This window comes from Mercenaria mercenaria, unplaced genomic scaffold, assembly GCF_021730395.1.
Source record: "Mercenaria mercenaria strain notata unplaced genomic scaffold, MADL_Memer_1 contig_3083, whole genome shotgun sequence".
Taxonomy (NCBI): domain Eukaryota; kingdom Metazoa; phylum Mollusca; class Bivalvia; order Venerida; family Veneridae; genus Mercenaria; species Mercenaria mercenaria.
The window spans coordinates 27,080-51,368 of record NW_026461190.1 but is presented as its reverse complement, the minus strand read 5'-3'; the positions used below and the strand labels follow the sequence as shown (position 1 = coordinate 51,368).

Sequence of the window (24,289 nt, the reverse complement as noted above, 5' to 3'; positions counted from 1 at the left end):
AGTCCTAATAGCCCGTCGCACACTTGATTTACTTACCCTGAAAAGTGTTGCTTAACAATTTATTAGACATTCCGGACCGTAGTTTTAATAAAAGCAGCCCTACCGATGTCCGACTTGTCCGTGCCGGTGTAGCTTTTACTTTGTCCTTTATGTGTGAGAATAAATCATTGAACTGTTCGAGACTAAGTCCAGTTAGATTTCTCATTTCTTCATCCTTTATATTGTCAAAGTCCAATGTGTTTTGTTTCTTACAGCACATTTCTCTCATTTGCTTCAGTAAATTCAGAATAGTTGTTCTATTCATAAACGATTGCTCTGTAACTGGTATATTTCGTAAACACTCTGGTCTAAGCATACATGTTTTTTCTTCAATGTGACTTGGACAGCATCTTGCTCCAGCAGGAATTATAACATTATGATGAAGAAATGCAGCAAATCGGGCAGGTGCCGAAATAACTATAAGTTTAGGTCCTGGTTTCTTGCATGCCAAACACCGTGCATGTGTTTTTGGTGTAGATGGTATATTTAACTTTACCGAAGGTGGACTGGCTGCAGGAACAGATGAATTTGAAGTGGTTGGGTGAAAATCTGCATCCCTGGTAGACTGAGAATCTCTCTTGCTATTGTTTTGCTTAGACTTTGTACATATATCATACGTGTAATACTTGTGTTTACATTTGTTGCATATGATATCTTTTTCTGAACTGAGATCGATAAATAATGCCTTTCTGAGGTATTTCTTCACATCTTTGTTTATAATGCGTCTTTCCTTTGGTTTGGTTCGTTTGTTACACACAACACAGTTGTAGTGTTTCGTCATCTGTAATGAAGCAAACAAATCATTGCATTTTCTCATAGAACATGTGTATAAATAAATTCAGAATGGGCTAGATTAATATAACTCCAAATGTACCAGACGTTTTCTTCAATTACTATTAGAAATTATTCCGGGGAATACAACCCCCACCCATTCCAGATGAGCATGCTCTATAATGCCACTCCACAAACTATCCTGAGAATGTGTACCTACACATTCATAAAGAACTTGGTGCTGTGATATATTTATAACAAAAAGGTGAGAACACCAAAACGTTTTTGGATTTTGATGAAGATGCGTAGGTTATCAGTGCTTTTAGAATATATCAAATATTGATGCCTGGTAAGCTTATATAATTCTAGTAACATTTGACTGAAAAAAGAAAACATATAAATGTAAATCACATGACAATAGTATGTTACAGATTTGTTTTACTAAATATAGTCTTCAATGAAACATCAACAGAAATCCAGTTATTACAGTGTAAGTTTTATCATTTCGCAGTCAGAAAACATGACTGTAATGATCCTTGCATAATTATTTATGGTCATCTTATTCAATAATTCTTGTTCAGCAGACACAACTCTTTCATATGATACCAAAAGACATAGGGTCATAAGGCAAGGAAATATTGCGTATATGTTGATCGGTCGGATACCTTAATTCAGATATTTAACAGTAAGAATTAAAACAGCAGAGGAGTTGTATCAAGAGCAAGTACTAAACAGACTAACAGAAAAGCGTTGTTAAAAAAAATCAAAAAAAAAAAAATCATGTTTCACACCGGATTCGAACTTGGGTTTTCGCATTGGAAGGCCATCATGCCATCCGCTATACTACAGAGGAATTAGTTACGAAATGGTAAATTAATATCCTATTTTAAAATAAAATATTGTCTAGTAATATTCATTTTACGTCTACCCCTTGTTTTTTTCAACGGGCTTCATACTCTGTTCTAAACGTTATTTCATTTTCGCACTACTATAACGTCATGTCTATGGACTTTGTATGTAACGCAGCTAACGTTAAAACCTACTACAAATTGCACGGTGCAGTTTGGCACATATACAGTAGTGATACAGAATCCCTTTTCACATTCATCAAAATTCCAACAATGAACTATGTGAATTCAGTGTATAAAGCCAAACAATGTGTGGAATTAACTAGCTTTTCAAGCCTGGGATCGTTGAATAAGAAGCGATTACGAAAGTCGGAACAAAATGGGGACGAATGTTGTCAACATTTTAGCGTCTGCAAAAAAAAAGCAAACGAAAATAATCAAATAAAACGTTACTTACCTTTCTTGTGAATTTGAATTCCTTCAAATATATACTTAATCCATTATGTAACGTATCATTTACACCAGCGGTTCCACTAATAAAACAAAAAAGTTCATTTGTTTATCTATTTTTAGCGTGACGTTTGACAGATTTTCTTCCGTTTCGTACTCCGACTTATTCGCTCCTTCTATTTTCCTACAGGTGGCATTAAGTGTCGTATTTGCTTCTTGCAACAAAATACTTTCTCTGTTTGCATAATTACTTTTTGACCTTTATTCGTCTTAAAATTAATGTTTTGATGTTAAAAACTGCCGAATTTATGAGTCATTCTCCCGACAGGTTAATAAAAACTGGCAGTTCAACGTATTAGAAAAAAGTAAAATGCATAATGAGCGCAGGTGTCGACAAACTTAAGATTTTCACAGACTATATATGAATATACAACGAATTTAAACACAAAAAATAAAAACTGTCGACAGCTGCGCTGATATCTAAATTTTGATGTGAACATGGAAATAACAATAAAAAACTTGAAAATCGCCGATTTGGGGTATGTTTGATACGATATATCTGCTATATTGCAATCAATATTTTGACAACAAATGTCTTATTCGTACAATCTGACTAAAGTACATCTCCTGTTACGCTACGCATAGGATCTGAGAACGACCTATTCATGGCCTCGTTCTGACAACCCTTTCGCTAGCCAATCAGAGCTTAACTTACAACAGTTTGCAAATCTACCCGTAGCTTTTACTTTTGATATTTACAATTCTTGTGTCGTAATGTGTCAGATAGCCAGTTAGCTCAGTCGGTAGGTCACTTGCTTTGTAAGCGAGGGGTCCCGGGTTCGAGCCCTGGAATGACTGCACATTTTTCTTACTCACTGACATTCGAACAAGTCGTCTGATTGGTTTAAATAAAAATAGCAATATTGGAAATCCAAAATATACAGAAGACGAATGTGAATAGGTCGTTCTCAGATCTTCGTTTAGAAGATCAAGTACTTTAGTCAGATTGTTATTCGTACAGATTAAGGTATAAACTAATGAAAAATAGTAATAATTTTGAGACATTAAATACTGTAGTAATTGTCATAATCTTAGGCCAAAACTATGGGTTAGTGAATCTAGCCCTTTGAAAATTAACTTAATTTAGTAATATTTGTAATTGAATTCTATATTGATTCATATATTTCTGAATAAAATTTTTACTCTACATTAAAAGTTAAGTGGTGCCGAGTAAATAATATCATTTTTAAAAAAAAATCACATATATTGACGAGGCTAGATGTGATTTATGTCACTTGCAATGTGATTTAGTCACATAAATGTATATTCATGTAGATCAAAGCTTTATGATAAGCTAAATCTGATATACTTTATACCTATGCATTTGCTTATGAAAAACAATGTTCTATAACATCCGTCTCCCCTCTTCATATAGTGTCTCGTGTGTTATTTTGAAATAAATTTACAGCTTATTGACTAACAAATGAAATGTTTAACATTAAAGCTGTGTTTGTTACTTTCTTTTAAAGCTGTTTTGGTAAACATCCCATTGTATTTATGTTTGATATTGAAAACATAAAATTTTGTACTTTCTTTTTCCTGAAATCTTGGGATTTAACAAGTGAAAAAAAAAATTAGATATAATATCAGAAATATTTCTGTTTCATTTCTTAAGGAGAACCCATATAATAACAAAAATAAGAAATTGTCATCTAAACAGCAGAAAACCTCTTCAGAATATAACATTTAATATGTGTATGAAACACCTGTCCCCTTGCTCGACAGCCCGAGAAAAAACTAAACAAGAGGACCATGATGGTCCTGAATCGCTCACCTCTTCCCACATGACCCAGTTTTGAGTATGACGTCGTTTTTTCTATTATTTGACATAGTGACCTAGTTTTTGAGCTCATGTCATCCAGTTTTGAACTTGACCTAGATATTATCAAGATAAAAATTCTGACCAATTTTCATGAAGATCCATTGAAAAATATGGTCTCTAGAGAGGTCACAAGGTTTTTCTATTATTTGACCTATTGACCTAGTTTTCGAAGGTACGTGACCCTGTTTTGAACTTTACCTAGATATCATCAAGGTGAACATTCTCAGTAATTTTCATGAAGATCTCATGAAAAATATGGCCTCTAGAGAGGTCACAAGGTTTTTCTATTTATACCTACTGGCCTAGTTTTTGACCGCACGTGACCCAGTTTCGAAACTGACCTAGATATCATCAAGGTGAACATTCAGATCAATTTTCATGAAGATCCATTGAAAAATATGGCCTCTAGAGAGGTCAAAATATTTTAATAATTTTAGCCCTACTGACCTAGTTTTTGACCGCAGTTGACCCAGTTTCAAACTTGACCTAGATATCATCAAGATGAATATTCAGACCAACTTTCATACAGATCCCATTAAAAGTATGGCCTCTAGAGAGGTCACAAGGTTTTTTTATTATTTGACCTACTGACCTACTTTTTGATGGCACGTGACCCACTTTCAAACTTGACCTAGATATCATCAAGGTGATCATTCTCAGTAATTTTCATGAAGATCTCATGAAAAATATGGCCTCTAGAGAGGTCACAAGGTTTTTCTATTTATACCTACTGACCTAGTTTTTGACCGCACGTGACCCAGTTTCGAAACTGATCTAGATATCATCAAGGTGAACATTCAGATCAATTTTCATGAAGATCCATTCAAGGGTATGGCCTCTAGAGAGGTCACAAGGTTTTTCTATTTTAAGACCTACTGACCTAGTTTTTGATCGCAGTTGACCCAGTTTCAAACTTGACCTATATATCATCAAGATAAACATTCAGACCAACTTTCATACAGATCCCATGAAAAATATGGCCTCTAGAGAGGTCACAACGTTTTTTCATTATTTGACCTACTGACCTACTTTTTGATGGCACGTGACCCACTTTCAAATTTGATCTAGATATCATCAAGGTGAACGTTCTGACCAATTTTCATGAAGATCTGTTGAAATATATGGCCTCTAGAGAGGTCACAAGGTTTTTCTATTTTTAGACCTACTGACCTAGTTTTTGATGGCACGTGACCCAGTTTCGAACTTGATCTAGATATCATCAAGGTGAACATTCTGACCAATTTTCATGAAGATCTCATGAAATATATGGCCTCTAGAGAGGTCACAAGGTTTTTCTATTTTTAGACCTACTGACCTAATTTTTGACGGCACGTGACCCACTTTCGAACTTGACCTAGATATCATCAAGGTGAACATTCTGACCAATTTTCATACAGATCCCATGAAAAATATGGCCTTTAGAGAGGTCACAAGGTTTTTCTATTATTTGACCTACTGACCTAGTTTTTGAAGGCACGTGACCCACTTTCGAACTTGACCTAGATATCATCAAGGTGAATGTTCTGACCAATTTTCATGAAGATCTTTTGAAATATATGGCCTCTAGAGAGGTCACAAGGTTTTTCTATTTTTAGACCTACTGACCTAGTTTTTGATGGCACGTGACCCAGTTTCGAACTTGACCTAGATATCATCAAGGTGAACATTCTGACCAATTTTCATGAAGATCTCATGAAATATATGGCCTCTAGAGAGGTCACAAGGTTTTTCTATTTTTAGACCTACTGACCTAATTTTTGATGGCACGTGACCCACTTTCGAACTTGACCTAGATATCATCAAGGTGAACATTCTGACCAATTTTCATACAGATCCCATGAAAAATATGGCCTTTAGAGAGGTCACAAGGTTTTTCTATTATTTGACCTACTGACCTAGTTTTTGAAGGCACGTGACCCACTTTCGAACTTGACCTAGATATCATAAAGGTGAACGTTCTGACCAATTTTCATGAAGATCTTGTGAAATATATGGCCTCTAGAGAGGTCACAAGGTTTTTCTATTTTTAGACCTACTGACCTAGTTTTTGATGGCACGTGACCCAGTTTCGAACTTGACCTAGATATCATCAAGGTGAACATTCTGACCAATTTTCATGAAGATTTTGTGAAATATATGGCCTCTAGAGAGGTCACAAGGTTTTTCTATTTTTAGACCTACTGACCTAGTTTTTGAAGGCACGTGACCCAGTTTCGAACTTGACCTAGATATCATCAAGATGAACATTCTGACCAACTTTCATAAAGATCCCATGAAAAATGTGACCTCTAGAGTGGTCACAAGCAAAAGTTTACGGAAGAACGGACGGACCCACGCACGGACGGACGACGGACACCGCACGATCACAAAAGCTCACCTTGTCACTTTGTGACAGGTGAGCTAAAAAAATAAAAAGAAATAATAAATTTTTTTCATTCTTTACTTGTTAGAATGACAATATAGACATACTACGGCCTTGAAATATATCAGCCAGCCGCTTTTCTATGCAGTCTTATAACTCTATTTCTTATTTTTTTTATGGCAATATGCCTTCTTCTAGGAAACCGATTTGACAATTAATAGATGTAACTAAAACAAATTTTGTGCAAAATCATTTTTTTTCTCCGAATATCACGTATTGCTGAAAAATGTAGAAAACACTCACTGAGTTAAAAATATCAAGTGATTTAATTTCCTCCGCGTAGGAGACAAAAATATTTTTAAAGGTAGTCAATAGGACATTTTCAAAATATTTACTTATTTAATTCATCAAAATAATTGAATACAATGAATCTGAATTAAAAAGCACAGTATTGAAATAAATGCGAATTGATCAAATTATAGTGACGGATAGATTTTTTTTAATATATTGAAAATTTATACTTTTACAGATTCAAATGCATAAAAATAATATATCAAAATTATATAAATCAAAGTAATTGGGAATATTATTTCTAATTCGAATGTTTTAATTAAGTGTTCTTTATAAAAGAATGACATAGTGTCAGTTTTTCACACCTTAACACATTCTATGTTGTCTGCGTTTTCCAATATCCTTCTTTACCTATCTGGTCTGCATAAGAGAAAACCCTTCTTTGTGTATGCGGTCTGCAGTCACTCTATCTGTATGTGGTCTGCGTTTTACCCTGTCCCCGAATACTCTCCATCTGTGTTCACACTCAGAAGTTTCGTAAGTACCGATGTAAATGAATGCGGGATTGAGGACGAAACAGATTATTAGAAGGTTATTGGAGGTACGATTGTTACTTGCATCAATTCCAGTTTTACTGATAAAGTGTCAAACAACAGCAAATTGCGACCAAAAAAAAAGATAAAGGAAATGAAGAAAGAAATCGATGAAATGCTTTCAAAACTACAGAATGTTCAAGAAGAAGAGGGTGCATCGCAAAGCAATTAAAGGGAAAGAGAGGTCTGTCACTGTTGGTCTGGCTAACTGCCATTTCCCACTAGTGAATCTATACATTCATCCTCACAATGTCATGAGATGTTACAGAAAAGACCAAGACTGCTAAAAACAGAGATATTGCCCTGTAAAATGATATTTGAATGACTGTATTAATGATGAAACAGAGTTTAGAGCCTTTCAGTTGTTACATTGAATTAATTACTATCAAATGTGCTTTATGGAAATTTCCCAATTTGACAAAAAACGACGCGATTTTTCTCAATGGCACAGGTACCGGTACCCTTCCAAAACTACTGAAAAAAAACCTGTCATTAGTCCAAAGGAGAGGAACAACAAAGGGAAGAAATTTAACCAAAAAGAAAAACAAATCTTAAAAGGTACAGATATGTCAAAATACACCTAAAAATTGGAGGTACCATCCATGTTGTACCACAGAAAAGTGGTCTCGGTTTTTCCCTACGGCCAATAATAAAAAAGTTACTAAATAAGCTATTTATAGTAACATAAAAGGGAAGTAATTAAAAAAAATTATTGTAAGTGAACAAAAGAAGGATCTGCCAAAATGAAACAAAAGCACTACAATGCAACGCAAATGCAGAGCAATAAACATACAAAACAAAGTCGTATGACCTTTGACCCCTAAGTGTGACCCTGACCTTGAAGTGAGCCATCTGAAACATGCGCTCTGCACATCGTTTCGATGAGGTGAACATTTGTGTCAGGTTTCTTTGCAATCCTTCAAGGGGTTCAAGAGTTACAGAGCGGAAGGGAAATTGCTAACCAACAGACAGACGGACACCGAGGCGATAACATAATACGTCGTCCCTTCGGGCTTATAAAAAGGAATTAAGATCTTATGGTGATACAAGTTGTGTGCAAGTTTGGTTAAAACAAGAGCTCGTCGAAAACAGGAATTCCCCCCTTTATGCATTCAGTAATTGCACAAGAAACAAAAATTATTTGCTCATTGTAAACAAAAGTTCTACTGTTCTGGTTCAATGTGACATTGACCTTTGACCTATTGACCTTAAAATCAACAGGGGTCATCTGCTGGTCATGATCAACTTCCCTATTAAGTTTAGTGATCCTAGGCCCAAGCGTTCTCAAGGTATCGTCCGGAAACGGTTTAAATGTTCCGGGTCACTGTAACCTTGACCTTTGACCTACTGACCTTAAAATCAATAGGGGTCATCTGCTGGTCATGATGAACCTCTCTATCATCTTTCATGACCCTTGGCCCAAGCGTTCTCAAGTTATCGTCCAGAACCGTTTAACTGTTCCTGGCCAATCTGACCTTGAACTTTGAACAAATGACCTTAAAATCAATAGGGGTCATCTGCTGGTCATGATGAACCTCTCTATCATCTTTCATGACCCTTGGCCCAAGCGTTCTCAAGTTATCGTCCAGAACTGTTAAACTGTTCCTGGCCAATCTGACCTTGAACTTTGGACCTCAAAATCAATAGGGGTCATCTGCTGGTCATAATCAATCTCCCTATCAATTTTCCTGATCCTAGGCCCAAGCGTTCTTGAGTTATCGCCCGGAAACCGTTTTACTGTTCCTGGTCACTGTGACCTTGACCTTTGACCTACTGACCTCAAAATCAATAGGGGTCATCTGCTGGTCATGATCAACCTCCCTATCAACTTTCATGATCCTAGGCCTAAGCGTTCTTGAGTTATCATCCGGAAACCGTTTAACAGTTCAGGGCCACTGTGACCTTGACCTTTGACATACAGATCTCAAAATCAATAGGGGTCTTCTGCAGGTGATGATAAACCTTATCAACTTTCATGATCCTAGGCCCAAGCGTTCTTGAGTTATCATCCGGAAAAGGATTGGTCTACATACAGACCGACCGACCGACCACCCGACATCTGCAAAACAATATACCCCTCCTTCTTCGAAGGGGGGCATAATCAAATCATAAATGAAGCTGCTATTGTGCAGACAAGGTCAAAATAGCTAATTTTGGCCCTTTCAGGGGCCATAACTCTGAAACCCATTATGGGATCTGGCCGGTTCAAGAAAGGAACCAAAATCTTATGGTGACACAAGTTTTGTGCAAGTTTGATTAAATTCAAATCATAAATGAAGCTGCTATTGTGCAGACAAGGTCAAAATAGCTAATTTTGGCCCTTTGAGAGGCCATAAACCTGGAACCCATTAAGGGATCTGGCCAGTTCAAGAAAGGAACCGAGATTTTATGGTGATACAAGTTTTGTGCAAGTTTGATTAAATTCAAGTCGTAAACTAGAAAATGCTTTTGTAAAAAAGCGCATGTCTCCCCCAATGCAAAGTACTATAGGCAAGAAGTCAATAGGGGTCAGGAGCGAAAGTCAAAGAGACACTGATGGTTGGCTGCAATAGGGATCATCTACTTGGCATGTCCAGTCATCCCGCTAAATTTAAACACTCGTGGCCTAGTGGTTCTCAAGTCACTGTTCAGGCTCCTGTGACCTTGACCTTTGATCAAGTGACCTCAAAATAAATAGGGGTCATCTACTCTGCATGTCCAATCATCCTATTAAGTTTCAACATTGTAGGTCAAGTGGTTCTCAAGTTATTTCCAAAAAATGATTTTACATGAACAGGCCACTGTGACCTTGACCTTTAATAGACTGACCCCAAAATCAATAGGGGTCATCTACTCTGCATGTTCAATCATTCTATGAAGTTTCAACATTCTGGGTCAGGTGGTTCTCAAGTTATTGATCGGAATTGGTTATCAATGTTCAGGCCCCTGTGACCTTGACCTTTAACGGAGTGACCCCAAAAATAATAGGAGTCATTTACTCTGCATGAACAATCATCCTATGAAGTTTCAACATTCTGGGTCGAGAGGTTCTCAAGTTATTGATTGGAAATGGTTTTCCATGTTCAGGCCCCTGTGGCCTTGACCTTTAACAGAGTGACCCTAAAATCGTTAGGGGTCACCTACTCTGCATGACCAATCATCCTATGAAGTTTCATCATTCTGGGTCAAGTGGTTCTCAAGTTACTGACCGGAAATGGTTTTCAATGTTCAGGCCCCTGTGACCTTGACCTTTCACAGAGTGACCCCAAAATCGTTAGGGGTCATCTACTCTGCATGTCCAATCATCCTATGAAGTTTCAACATTCTGGGTCAAGTGGTTCTCTAGTTACTGATCGGAAATGGTTTTCCATGTTCAGGCCCCTGTGACCTTGACCCTTGATGGAGTGACTCCAAAATCAATAGGGGTCATCTACTCTTCATGACCAATCATCCTATGAAGTTTCAACATTCTGGGTCAAGTGGTTCTCTAGTTATTGATCGGAAATGGTTTTCAATGTTCAGGCCCCTGTGACCTTGACCTTTGACGGAGTGACCCCAAAAACAATAGGGGTCGTCTACTCCAGCAGCCCTACAACCCTATGAAGTTTGAAGGTTCTATGTCAAATGGTTCTCCAGTTATTGCTCGGAAATGAAGTGTGACGTACGGACGGATGGAAGGACGGACAGACGGACGGACAGGGCAAAAACAATATGTCTCCTGGGGGAGACATAATAACTCTTAATTTACAAATAAATGCGAACGAAATTGTGTGTACACAACCACATTATGGTGATCTAAATTCTGTTTAAGTTTCATAGTTCTAGGTCAAATATATCAAAAGGTATGATGCAGAAATTGCCATATTTATAGTATCCTATATAGTTAACAGTAGAAACTTCTAAGGGCCATAAGTTTGATCAAAAGTGCTTGCAAAATGTGGTCTCTATCGTGTTCACAAGAAATTGTGGAAGGACGGAGGAAGGGCGATCACAAAAGCTCACCCTGTCACTACGTGACAGGTGAGCTAAAAAGTGTGTGGGTGTTGAGTGTGTGGTGGTTGTGACAGGATACTGAAGACTAAAGATTAAGAAACTTAATGAAACATATTTTTGCCGGGGGTGGGGGGGGGGGTGTAGATTGTTACAGTCTGAACATCGACTCATAACCACCTGCTTATATTCCAAGTTTCAAGGCAATACATTTATTAAGTTATGCTCTGGACACAAAATATGATCAGCAGACTTGACCTTGCTGTAACCTTAACATTTGCCCTACCACCCTGGTTCATGCACTCTGCACATCGCCACCTACCTAATCTCAAGTCTGAAGTCAATACTTTGGATGGTTAATACATTATGCTCGGGACAAGGAATATGATGGACAAACTTAACATCTGAGCTCAGTTTGTGACCTTGACCTTTGACCTACAGAGCCGGTTCAAGTGATCTGCACATCGCCACCTATCTACATACCAAGTCTGAAGTCAAGACCTTGCATGGTTATTTAGTTATGCTCCAGACACAAAATATGAAGGGTAGTTTTGACATTTTAGCTCAATTTGTTATCTTTACCTTTGACCTACAAATTCGCCCTGCACATCATCTCATCGCCATCTGTGTATATGCCAAGTTTAAAGTAACAAGAGCTCTGAGAACACGAAATGCACCCCCCGCCCTACCACCCCTTGATGCATTCAGTAATTGCACAGCACAAGGAACAGAAATTATTTGGTCACTGTACACGAAAGTTCTACTGTTCTGGATCAATGTGACCTTGACCTATGACCTATTGACCTCAACATCAATAGGGGTCATCTGCTGGTCATGATCAACCTCCCTATTAAGTCTCGTGATCCTAGACCCAAGCGTTCTCAACATCGTCCCGAAACGGTTTAACTGTTCCTAGTCAATGTGACCTTGACCTTTGACCTATTGACCTCAAAATCAATAGTGGTCATCTGCTGGTCATGACCAACCAACCTCCCTATCAACTTTCATGATCCTAGGCCCAGGAGTTCTTGAGTTATCATTTGGAAACTATTTAATTGTTCCGGGTCACTGTGACCTTGACCTTTGACCTACTGACCTCAAAATCAATAGGTATCATCTCCTGATCATGATCAACCTCCCTATCAAGTTTCGTGATACTAGGTCTATGCGTTCTCAAGTTATCGTCCAGAAACTGTTTAACTGTTCCGGGTCACTGTGACCTTGACCTTCCGCCTACTGATCTCAAAATCAACAGGGGTCATCTGCTGGTCATGACCAACCTTCCTATCAACGTTCATGATCCTAGTCCTAAGTATTCTTGAGTTATCATCCGGAAACCATTTAAATGTTTCGGGTCATTGTGACCTACTGACCTCAAATTCAATAAGGGTCATCTGCTGGTCATGACCAACCTCCCTACCAACTTTCATGATCCTAGGCCCAAACATTCTTGAGTTATCATCCGGAAACCGTTTAACCGTTACAGGTCACTGTGACCTTGACCTTTGACCTACTGATCTCAAAATCAATAGGGGTCATCTAATGGTTATGACCAACCTCCCTATCAACTTTCATGATCCTAGGCCCCAGCGTTCTTGAGTTATCATCCGGAAACGGATTGGTCTACATACCGACAGACCGACCGACAGACATCTTCAAAACAATATACACCTCCTTCTCCGAAGGAGGGCATAAATATCTTTTATGGTTATAAAATTATGCTCCGAACATGAATTATGAAGGATGACAGACAGATGCAAGTATGGCACGCGGATTGCACAATAATTCCAAAAACCTATGTTCTCAGGTGAGAACCTAGGTTCTCACTTCAGATCACAAGTTTTTCAGAGAACCTAGGTTCTCAGAATATTTGTGCAAATGGCCAAAACCTGTGTTTTCAGTCGGGATCATAGGTTTTAATTTCAGCCTCGGATCATAAGTTTTTGATTAACCGACATTCTGGCGCTGTTGTAATTAAACCAAGCGCATAGGTTTTTATTGGCTGATAGGGCGTGATGCATTCTCGGCGCCCTGGTTTCAATTGGCTAATTTTTATGAGAGACGGAGTTTCGATTAGCTGATCATGTATCGATTTATTGAATGATGGGAGTTATATTTGTCCGGAAGTGTAATAAAGACACATCGGTGGTGACGGGGGTGGGGCTGGGGAGAAAGTTTTTGTTGGACGTTTTATTATTTACAATAAAATGTGGAATTATGCTAAATTAAAGCTGACAATATTTCCGATTGACTGGTATTCTTTTCAGTTTTCTATAATTATCAGTTTTGCAGCTGTAAATCTTCAAACATGACCACTAACGTCATTTTTCAGCAAAGCGCAAAATGATGTACCTGACAGGTTTTTTAGAAGATTTTTTATATACAACAAAAATACGGCAAAAATTCTTTATTTTCAAGTTTGTATTAAAATGATCTCTCCAATGATATAAAATTTGTCAAGTTTATTTTGACGTCACATCGGAGACAAACTATTTATGAACGCAAAACACGCAAAACTGACGATGAGCTTCGCCCAAACTTTTGCGTAAAGACGCCCATATTTAAGAAACTGCCAAATAGTTTTTTTAATAAATTTGAACAAGTGTGCAAAATTTCAATCGCTATCGATTCCGTAAAAGAACAAGAGGACCATGATGGTCCTGAATCGCTCACCTGTTCCCACATGACCCAGTTTTGAGTATGACGTCGTTTTTTCTATTTTTTGACATAGTGACCTAGTTTCTGACCAATTTTCATGAAGATCCATTGAAAAATATGGCCTCTAGAGAGGTCACAAGGTTTTTCTATTATTTGACCTATTGACCTAGTTTTCGAAGGTACGTGACCCTGTTTTGAACTTGACCTAGATATCATCAAGGTGAACATTCTCACTAATTTTCATGAAGATCTCATGAAAAATATGGCCTCTAGAGAGGTCATAAGGTTTTTCTATTTTTATACCTACTGGCCTAGTTTTTGACCGCATGTGACCCAGTTTCGAAACTGACCTACATATCATCAAGGTGAACATTCTGACCAATTTTCATGAAGATCTATTGAAAAATATGGCCTCTAGAGAGGTCAAAAGATTTTTCTAATTTTAGACCTACTGACCTAGTTTTTGACTGCAGTTGACCCAGTTTCAAACTTGACTAGATATCATCAAGATGAACATTCAGACCAACTTTCATACAGATCCCATGAAAGGTATGGCCTCTAGAGAGGTCACAATGTTTCTTTATTATTTGACCTACTGACCTAGTTTTTGAAGGCACGTGACCCAGTTTCAAACTTGACCTAGATATCATCAAGATGAACATTCTGACCAATTTTCATGAAGATCCATTCAAGGGTATGGCCTCTAGAGAGGTCACAAGGTTTTTCTATTTCAAGACCTACTGACCTAGTTTTTGATCTCAGTTGACCCAGTTTCAAACTTGACCTATATATCAAGATAAACATTCAGACCAACTTTCATACAAATCCCATGAAAAATATGGCCTCTAGAGAGGTCACAAGGTTTTTTCATTTTTTGACCCACTGACCTACTTTTTGAAGGCACGTGACCCACTTTCGAACTTGACCTAGATATCATCAAGGTGAACATTCTGACCAATTTTTATGAAGATCCATTCATAAGTATGGCCTCTAGAGAGGTCACAAGGTTTTTCTATTTTTAGACCTACTGACCTAGTTTTTGATGGCACGTTACCCAGTTTCGAACTTGACCTAGATATCATCAAGATGAACATTCAGACCAACTTTCATACAGATCCCATGAAAAATATGGCCTTTAGAGAGGTCACAAGGTTTTTCTGTTATTTGACCTACTGACCTAGTTTTTGACGGCACGTGACCCAGTTTCGAACTTGACCTAGATATCATCAAGGTGAACATTCTGACCAATTTTCATGAAGATCTTGTGTAATATATGGCCTCTAGAGAGGTCACAAGGTTTTTCTATTTTTAGACCTACTGACCTAGTTTTTGACCTCACGTGATCAAGTTTCAAACTTGACCTAGATATCATCAAGGTGATCATTCTGACCAATTTTCATAAAGACCCCATGAAAATGTGACCTCTAGAGTGGTCACAAGGTTTTTCTATTATTTGACCTACTGACCTAGTTTTTGATGGCACGTACCCCAGTTTCGAACTTGACCTAGATATCATCAAGGTGAATGTTCTGACCAATTTTCATTAAGATCTTTGAAATATATGGCCTCTAGAGAGGTCACAAGGTTTTTCTATTTTTAGACCTACTGACCTAGTTTTTGACCGCACGTGACCCAGTTTCGAACTTGACCTAGATATCATCAAGGTGAACATTCTGACCAATTTACATAAAGACCCCATGAAAAATGTGACCTCTAGAGTGGTCAAAAGCAAAAGTTTATGCACGCACGCACGCACGGACGACGGACGCTGCGCGATCACAAAAGCTCACCTTGTCACTTTGTGACAGGTGAGCTAAAAATGGGGGTCGCCATTTTAGATTTCGCTCTATTTACCGTGGCGCTTCCCCTAACCCCAGTTAAAATAACAATGTTTTTATATTTATTTCGTAAACATCCATTAATTTAAATTCAGTTTCTGTTTATATTTGTGGATATACCGGTAATGATATTGAATCCAGTAATGATAAAACGAAGATATTATTTCATGAAATTCTTGAAATAAATGAATGATTTCGAGAAAATGTTCTCCTATACATGACATAGAAAAACAAACAGTCCTTTTATTGAAACAGGGGTACAGTGCATTCTACAGTGCATTCTAGCCAAAAGTCGTATTCACCTGGCTTACACTGATTTTTTATTTGTAGTTACAGCTTCAATTCTTAAACATCGGAAATATCGTCAGCTTTAATTTAGCAAAATTTCATAACAGTCCGTTGAAAATCGTTAGGTGGCGCATAGTACCTTAAATATGATGTAATATTTTTGACGCTTCCGTGTGATATTTTAAAGCACAATATTGGTTTAGTTTAACAAATTTTGTGACAATCCTACATTTCACTTTAAAGACCCCTTAAAGTGACCAAGTGCCTCATTTAAACAAAGAGGACCTTATTTTGATACTACAGTACAAATGTGATGAAAATCCGGCATCAAGCGATTCATGAAGAGAAGTTATTTAAAGATATTTATATTTTAGCTCTTGCTGTCTGTAAAAGGGACCGATGCCTCTATTTAAATAAAATTAGGAGAGAACCTTTTTATAATGTTACATGCCAAGTTTGATGAAGATCCATGAAGCAGATCATGAGAAGAAGTCGTTTAAAGCTGTTTCTATGTTAGGTCTAGCAGCCCTTAAAAGGGGGCCAAGCATTTTAAACAAATTTGGACAAGGGCCAAACTATGACGCTACAGACCAAGACTGATCCATTTAGCGGTTCATAAGAAGAAGTAGATTAAACGTATTTCTATGATCTTAAAAATCTAGCGGCTCCTAAAAGAAGTTAAGCATTTGAAAAACATTGGGAGAGGACCTTATGCTAATGCTAGCGATAAAATCTGAAGAATTCATTTCTATTTTAAGCTCTAGCGGCCCCTAAAAGGTGCAACGCATCCCCCATTTGAAACAAAAAATGGAGAGGGCCTGATGATAATGCTATAGAAAATAAAACTTGATTATCCATAAAGTGGTTCATGAGACAAGTCGTTTTATCTAGTATTTTGTTCAAAAGATAGGAATTCCCGGCAATGAAAATATTTCTGTATTTCTCAGCCTTGTAAAGACAAATCATGGCTTCTTTGAGCAGTATTGTTGCTAAGATATACAAACGGTACAGCGGTTTGCGTATTTGTTAAAGTTCTATTATAAATAAAAAGTACACAAAAACCTATTATTGACCTTTTGTATTATATAAACTTATCTTCATATATATCGTTCAGAAAACGATTCAGCACCCTTTTACCCCGGCGTTGTTTTTATGACGTTAACGTCAGAACGCGACTTTCCGGTTACCTTGGACCATAATGATTATGGCGCGTGACTTTTATTGCGTCAACGGCGACCGTAATGATTATTTTCAACGGCATTTTTGTTACTTTTGATAGTAAGATGTATAATAATAAGAGAATGTTCACTGGTTGGAGGTGCGGATTGTAACATCTGGCTTGAGGGTAACTGTTCAGGCTGTAAAGAGGCTCTGATGAGTTACCGCAAAACAGTTACTAACAGTTACTCTCGAACCAGATATTTCCATCCGCACCTTCAACTAGTGACATATTATTTTTCTTGTATACCGAATTCTTCAATTGCTGGAAGAAATAAGATAAAACAAATGTTTTTCTTGAAAGCACTATTTTACTATAGTAGCGTATGTATTTACGCATTTAATCATCATCACGCGATTCATCTTACATCCCTGGGTGAAAGATGAGTTTTTTTAACACCTGCAAAAACACGGGAAAATCCTGTCTGGATTTGGTTGTGTCTTCTTGTCGTAATGACACACTCAGTGTCATAACTGCCCGAGTTTTAACGACCGTTTTTACGGGTTATTTTGTTCAACGGTTATTTAGGGTAAGGTTTTTATGCAAAAATCAAGCCAAAAGCTTTCTACAAAACTGCTGTTCCATAGATTTCTTTAAATAAAATCTCAAATTATCCTATAAATTTATTTTACAGCAAAATGAACGAAAAAAGTCGGTATTGTCTTAAATTTCCCTCTACCTCACTTTTCACGCGCCTTATTTTGTGCACCAAAATTTCACAAACAACTGTTTGTATTTTAGGGAAAAATAAGTTAATCACAAAAAAGTTTTCAACAACATTAATTTTATTCTAGGCGTATTCTAATTTTGTTTTGCATGTTACACACAAAAAAAGCGTAATGAAAAAAAGATACTTCTTATCAAACATTTAACTGCTCGTTCTCTCCTCCATAGATTTTTGTTTTAAAAGTCTGAAAATGTTCCTTAAATATTTTTGAATAAAATAAGATATAAAATTCCTTGACTATCGGGTGCTATGAAAATTGGGAAGTTTAAGCACAGTTAAAACGTACGTATTTTTCCAGAGTTTTTCAACCAAGTACACATTGTCTGTTTGTAGAATTTATTTGAAGCATTTATTCAACGATGTGTTGCGTTACTGCCCATTTCAACTGTTTCATGAAAAATTAAATACAATTTTTCCCGGAATCCGGAGATGTCAGTTCGAGCCTGACTAGCTACAGCGCTCCATGAAGTGGGAAAGTTGTCAATATCTTGCGGAGAGTACCTTCTGGTTAGAATCTATATAGACAGGTTGTGTAAGCAGACCGCCGTGACATAATTGGAAGGTTGTTGAAATCAAATGCATAAGCGTAATAATTTTCATATCCGCACACTTTTAATGTCTGAAATTCACTTCATGTCGTTTTGACTGTACATATTTCGACCAACGTAAAAGTCAGAATTAGCCGGGAATAATCACTGCTTGGATTGGGGTTTACATCCGTTTTCATCAATATTTATTATTTTTACAAGCACTAAATGCTTTTTTTCCACAATAACTCGCAACTGTTACATTGAAAAAGTATTAGTCACGGATACAGTGACCATACCGGACACAAATCTATGATCCGAACGCTCCAACCAGTGTGCCGTTCCGTCCGACAGGGTGGGGGTAATTTTTGACTGGATGAATTAGACAAAATACTATTTTCTACGAGTCAGTTGTATTTGAAGTTTCAAAACCAGAATTATTTTAAAATCTGAATTGCACATATATGTTAACCATGGTTTAAGATGTTCATTTAAAAAGATAAAAGTTAATATTATGGGAATAACTGTATATACCGATGTTGAAGTAACTTGTAGCCTGACCCAATTGTTTTTTTTTCCTGTGTTAAAAAGATATGGTTGTATTAGTTTAATTTGTGTATGAACAAAGAGCAATCAAATATGATTAAAATAAAAAATGAAGTTAGCAGTTAATTGTTAAAACGCAAATTCATTGTTATCACTACACTACCGTTTATTCATATTCATATTATTATTATTATTATTATTATTATTAAAGTGTTGTTTTAAAACAGACTCTGGGCGGTCATGTTTCGGGGGACCCGGAATCTAAACATTTGCGCTAGAGCTATTTGGAATTTGGAAACGGCACTGTTCTTTCATATTTCATACTCCAGTTAATTCATATCACCTGGTTTTGTTTCAAGCTAAACAAACTAAAAATAATACATATACTGATAAAAACGGTAGAAGTTTTACTATGATCTGAGTGTTAAATATGAATACGGTCAAATGCTGACAAAATCTTAGCCATATTTTACTAGGCTAAACATAAATAGATTTTGTTTGGCTTCAAGGTTTGATGGAAAAGAATATATAAGAAAATATGTCTAAAATAGGCAGTAGTTATAGCCACTCCTTTTATGAACTACAAGTTGATGTTTAATTGTTTGAATATGAAAAAAAAACCTCATCGTGCCATCGCGTTTTTACCATCGTATCATCGTACCATCGCATTTTCATCACCGTACCATCGCATTTTCACCATCGTGCCATCGCGTTATCATCATCGTACCATCGCGGTTTCACCATCGTGCCATCGCGTTTTCAACATCGTACCATCGCGTTTTCACCATCGTGCCAGCGCGTTATCATCATCGTACCATCGTGGTTTCACCATCGTGCCATCGCGTTTTCACAATCGTACCATCGCGTTCTCACCATCATACCATCGCCTTCCGATAGAAATGCGTAGTCTCGTACAGTTGTATTTTTTTCAACAATAGATGAATGTATCTCAATGTATTTTGTTAGACGTAATTTACCAGTTAGATTCTGCTGTTTTGCAAAATGTTTTACAAAATGTTCAGTGCTCAGTTCATTAAAACTGTAAAATCTTCAAGGCCACATCCTTGGTATTTTATGTATGCATGAACGTAAATAAAAAGCTGGGTGTAATAGTCACATGGTATTATTCAAACTCAGCTTATTCTTGTTAGGATGTAGAAGGTAGGCAATGTGAAAATGAGATTGTATCAAGCTCATCATACTCGTATAAGAAATAACTGCAGTAATCTAAATTCTGATTTGTATAAAAATCATCTCTGTGAATGTGGTGCTGAGAATGAAAATGCTGAGCATTATTTTTTTTACTTGCAAACGATATACACTTTAGAGGCGAACATTATTCATTAATACTAAAGCCTTTCATCCGCTAAGCGCAAAGAAACTTTTATTTGGCATTGATACTTTAACTGAATCCCAGAATGAAATACTGTTCAAAGAAGTACAAACTTATATTAAGGAGAGCAAAAGATTCAAATAACAAAAACGCTAACACGAGTTAACCAAAACATGTAACTGCTGCAAACTTCTTTAGCGAAACTTGGGGGCGGTTGTCAGTACTAGCGACACTGAAATAAAATGCCAGATATATAAATTTTCCAAATAAGTACAATAATAATATTTTCTGCGTGAAATATTATAGATTAAAAAAAAAACAAAAAAAAAGAAGAAAAAAAAAACAACAAAAACGAGTTAAGTAAGAATTAAAAACTTTTCTTAAATCCACAAGTCCTTTTCTACTGAATCTCTACACACCCATGTCTGAACTTTTTAAGTGTATCTGGCGCGTTTCTGATTACGTTGTTTTGTTTTACGTGTATGATGTCAGTAGTTTACGGAAGACGATCATTTCACGGAAATTTCATGAACGTCAGACATGTTTTTGTTTTTCATCTGTCTGTTTTATCGTAGATGCATGAAATTTCCCATTACATCTCTAGAGCAGAATTTCTTTGTGTTAGGTCTTTTAATAGAAAATATAGCCAAAAATGACTTAGCTCCAACGTCGCGTCTCTTTCTTGGTCGCAACAAAAGCTTTGACGTCAACACACGTTAACGTGACGTCATTCTAGCGCAAGCGTGTTTTAACAGAGACAAGCATATTATTAGAATGTTTTTTTTATGATACGTTTAAAGGGTGTAAAACGTTTACGTTTTGACATAGAATTAGGTTTTAACAGCGCGAACTTTCCTTGTTATCAAATTTACATCAAAATTCAATAATAGAAATAATTTGGCTGAATGTTTACATCTGCGGACCACTGTACTGCTTATAATATATTAATATATCAAAAGGCAGTTTAAATTTAAACAAATGTACAGAATCGGCACCTAGAGATGAGCAAACTCTGTCAGATATCTGCAGCTCACGCTGATTAATTCTCCTTGGATTAAAATCAATCTTAACGCTTAGAGTCAACGTAAAAATTCTTATCCCTGTGGAACTTTTTGTCATGAATTTGGTGCCGAATTTTCGAGATTTTAACCGCGTTTTCCACTAAATATCGTAGATCACTGGGACATAATATGCGCTAATGTTCAGAAAAACACAGTTATCATTGTATAGGCGATTGCAACGAAAAAAGGAAGAATGAACTTCATGAATAATGTCCGTTCATTCCCGGATTCCAAACTTCCAGTTGTGCACTTGGTATTCTCGACCCGACTTCCCCCACCCCAATCCCAGAAACGAAAATGCAACGGATTTACATCGATCTAAATGCTTAACCATAATTGGAATCTTCAAATCCAGATTTCCAGTTTCATCCAAATTTCTTTCATCACTGAAGGATGAAAATGCTACCAAAATGTCCAGCAAAGCCTTGTAATATGATTTCAGTAAGTGGAATGCAAAATAGTATGAGAACTATTTGAATCTGCCATTATACGACGCGCCATTTTCATATTTAGTGTCTACATACCTTTATTGCAAAGGCCAACATATTAAGATGCAGATTTTCTGCTAATATTTAACAAATACATATGTTCACTCATAAAGTTTCATGGAAAACATTTTGTATAAAACTAAGAGCCCCTCCTCCAACAACTCTGATAATCCATCGATTATAACGATTTTATACAATATTCTTTTGTAACTGTCTTACTGTTGTTTTTACAAACACGAGTTCTTGTACGACGTTCTCAAGCTATCAACCAGCTCTATTTCAGTTTACAATACTTAAAAATATAGCTGAAATTTAAAAAAGACATTGCAATGCATTTTTATTTAAAATACTGTTCATTATTTCCGTCATCTTTTAAGTCAGAAGTAGTAATTTCATTTTAAAAAATCGTCTCAAAAGGGTAAGTATATAAATGCACCATTATATTGCACTTAATTAATTCCTTTTTCGTCGATTATCACCGAATCAGTCGGTGGAGAAATATACCACAAAACGAAAGAAAATGTAGAAATTGTCACGAAATAGGAGATGAGTACCATTATATTTTAATTTGTCCATTGTTTAATACTGATCGAGATAAATATATTGATAGACATATAAGAACAAGACCTAATATGATAAAGTTTATTGATTTGTTTACGACAGATAACCATATCAAACTGAAAAAACTTAGTATAATGTGTGACAAGATAATGAAATATTTAATTAATTTTCAAATATATCTGTGACCAATTGACATCACACATATATATCTTACCAGTTAAGTATATATTACTTAGCGCTTTTTAAAAATATATATGTAGAAAATAGCTGACTACATCAGCAGTCTAACCTGACTTTCGATTGTACAGTTAGACTGCTGGCACAGGTGGTCAAGTTATTTCAGATTATTCTCTTGTATTTAACTTTCTTGCTCGTCTAAAGCTTTCGTCTCTTCATTTTTAGGCAGCTAGGAGTTCAATACATATTTATAATAAAACATATTTATAATACAGTAAACATTTAAATAATAATAATAATGATACGCACAACAACAATAATAATAACAGGAAACACATACGTATTTATTCTTAGAGAAACTATTATTTTTCATAGAGCAAAGAAGATATTTTACTGTAAAGTGTATTACTGTGTTTATATATAAGAAATCAACCATTGTATATAGCCCTATATATGAACAATTTGTAGCCGTTTTCCTTTTTGTCATGAGATATATTACTGAATGTATGTATTATAGAAATGTATATGCTGATGCTGCCCACATAAAGTGGGACTCATGCTTATTTGTAAATAAACTTGTAATAAGCGTCATTTCAATGGTATGGTAATGATTGTAGCTGATAGCGATTACATGTGGTGATTTACGCAACATCTTTTAGGCATAGGAAAAAGAGATCAATAAAATTGCACCTTTACTAATCCTACCAGGTGTTCTGTATACAAAAGTGCTTCTATTGTGACACTTCGATACAAGCAAAACTGTATTATCTGCACTATAAAATACTTACTGATATTTCATTTTATTATCGGCTTGTTAAAAGTTAATTTTTACCATAAGTAAGTTGACAAAATCATAGGAACCAGTGGTTCAGGGGTAAATCAAACAAATATTAATAAATCCTAAATGATTTTGTTGTGCAAAAATGTATAATATTGTATCTTAAACCGGTTTCGTTTTCTACTCTATTGTGTAATTGCAAGGGAAGTAAACTAATAGATATCTCTGCTTTAAAGTACTAGCCCAAGGCAAGAGTTGACATTCTTTGCGGATCACAACTTTGAATTAAATCTTAAAATTTCTGTTATTGATATTAGCAAAATTATCATACATTGCACATTTGTGAAATCATTTTTGTTAATTTCAAGGACTTGGAAATCAATTTCTATACTTTATTTAACGCATTTCTGTCAATGAAAATTTTAGGGTCTATCTCTACATCTTTAAGCGGCTCAATTAGCACATTATGATATATAGATGATTATCATAAGTTTTGTTACAGTAACAGCAAGGAATCTTGTTTTATATACTTTAATGTGACCACCCATAAAGCAACAATTCTATACAGAATGTCACATGGCCGGTCAGTCGAAGTAAATGCACATTCGAACACAGAAAGAATTCCTTATTACAAATACCCTTTCTGAAAAAAGTGTGCTAAACACATTTAATCGATAATTATAAGTACTTTAATCTGAAAAATATTTTAATAAAATTATATAAGCCAATCGAATTGCAGAAACTGGAAGACCAGTCCTAAAAATCCGAAACCTGAATTATTAGTAGGAAGTGTCTAGGGGTACGGATCCGTACCTCTAGACAAGCCTGTTAGGGGTTTTCTAGGGGTACGGACCTCTTTTTCTAGAGATTTATGGTTATTTAT

The 24,289-nt window shown here is 36.1% G+C and overlaps 1 protein-coding gene across 1 annotated transcript in view; it reads right to left on the bottom strand.

Moving 5' to 3' along the window:
- Nucleotides 1-28: 28 nt before the first annotated feature.
- LOC128552719 (uncharacterized) overlaps nt 29-24,289 on the bottom strand; it is a gene marked incomplete at its 5' end in the record, with an annotated part of 44,322 nt that continues 20,061 nt past the window's right edge. Inside the window, one exon of the mRNA XM_053533767.1 lies at nt 29-820. Coding sequence (XP_053389742.1) covers nt 29-820 — 792 coding nt within the window. The remainder of the gene's footprint in view (nt 821-24,289) is intronic.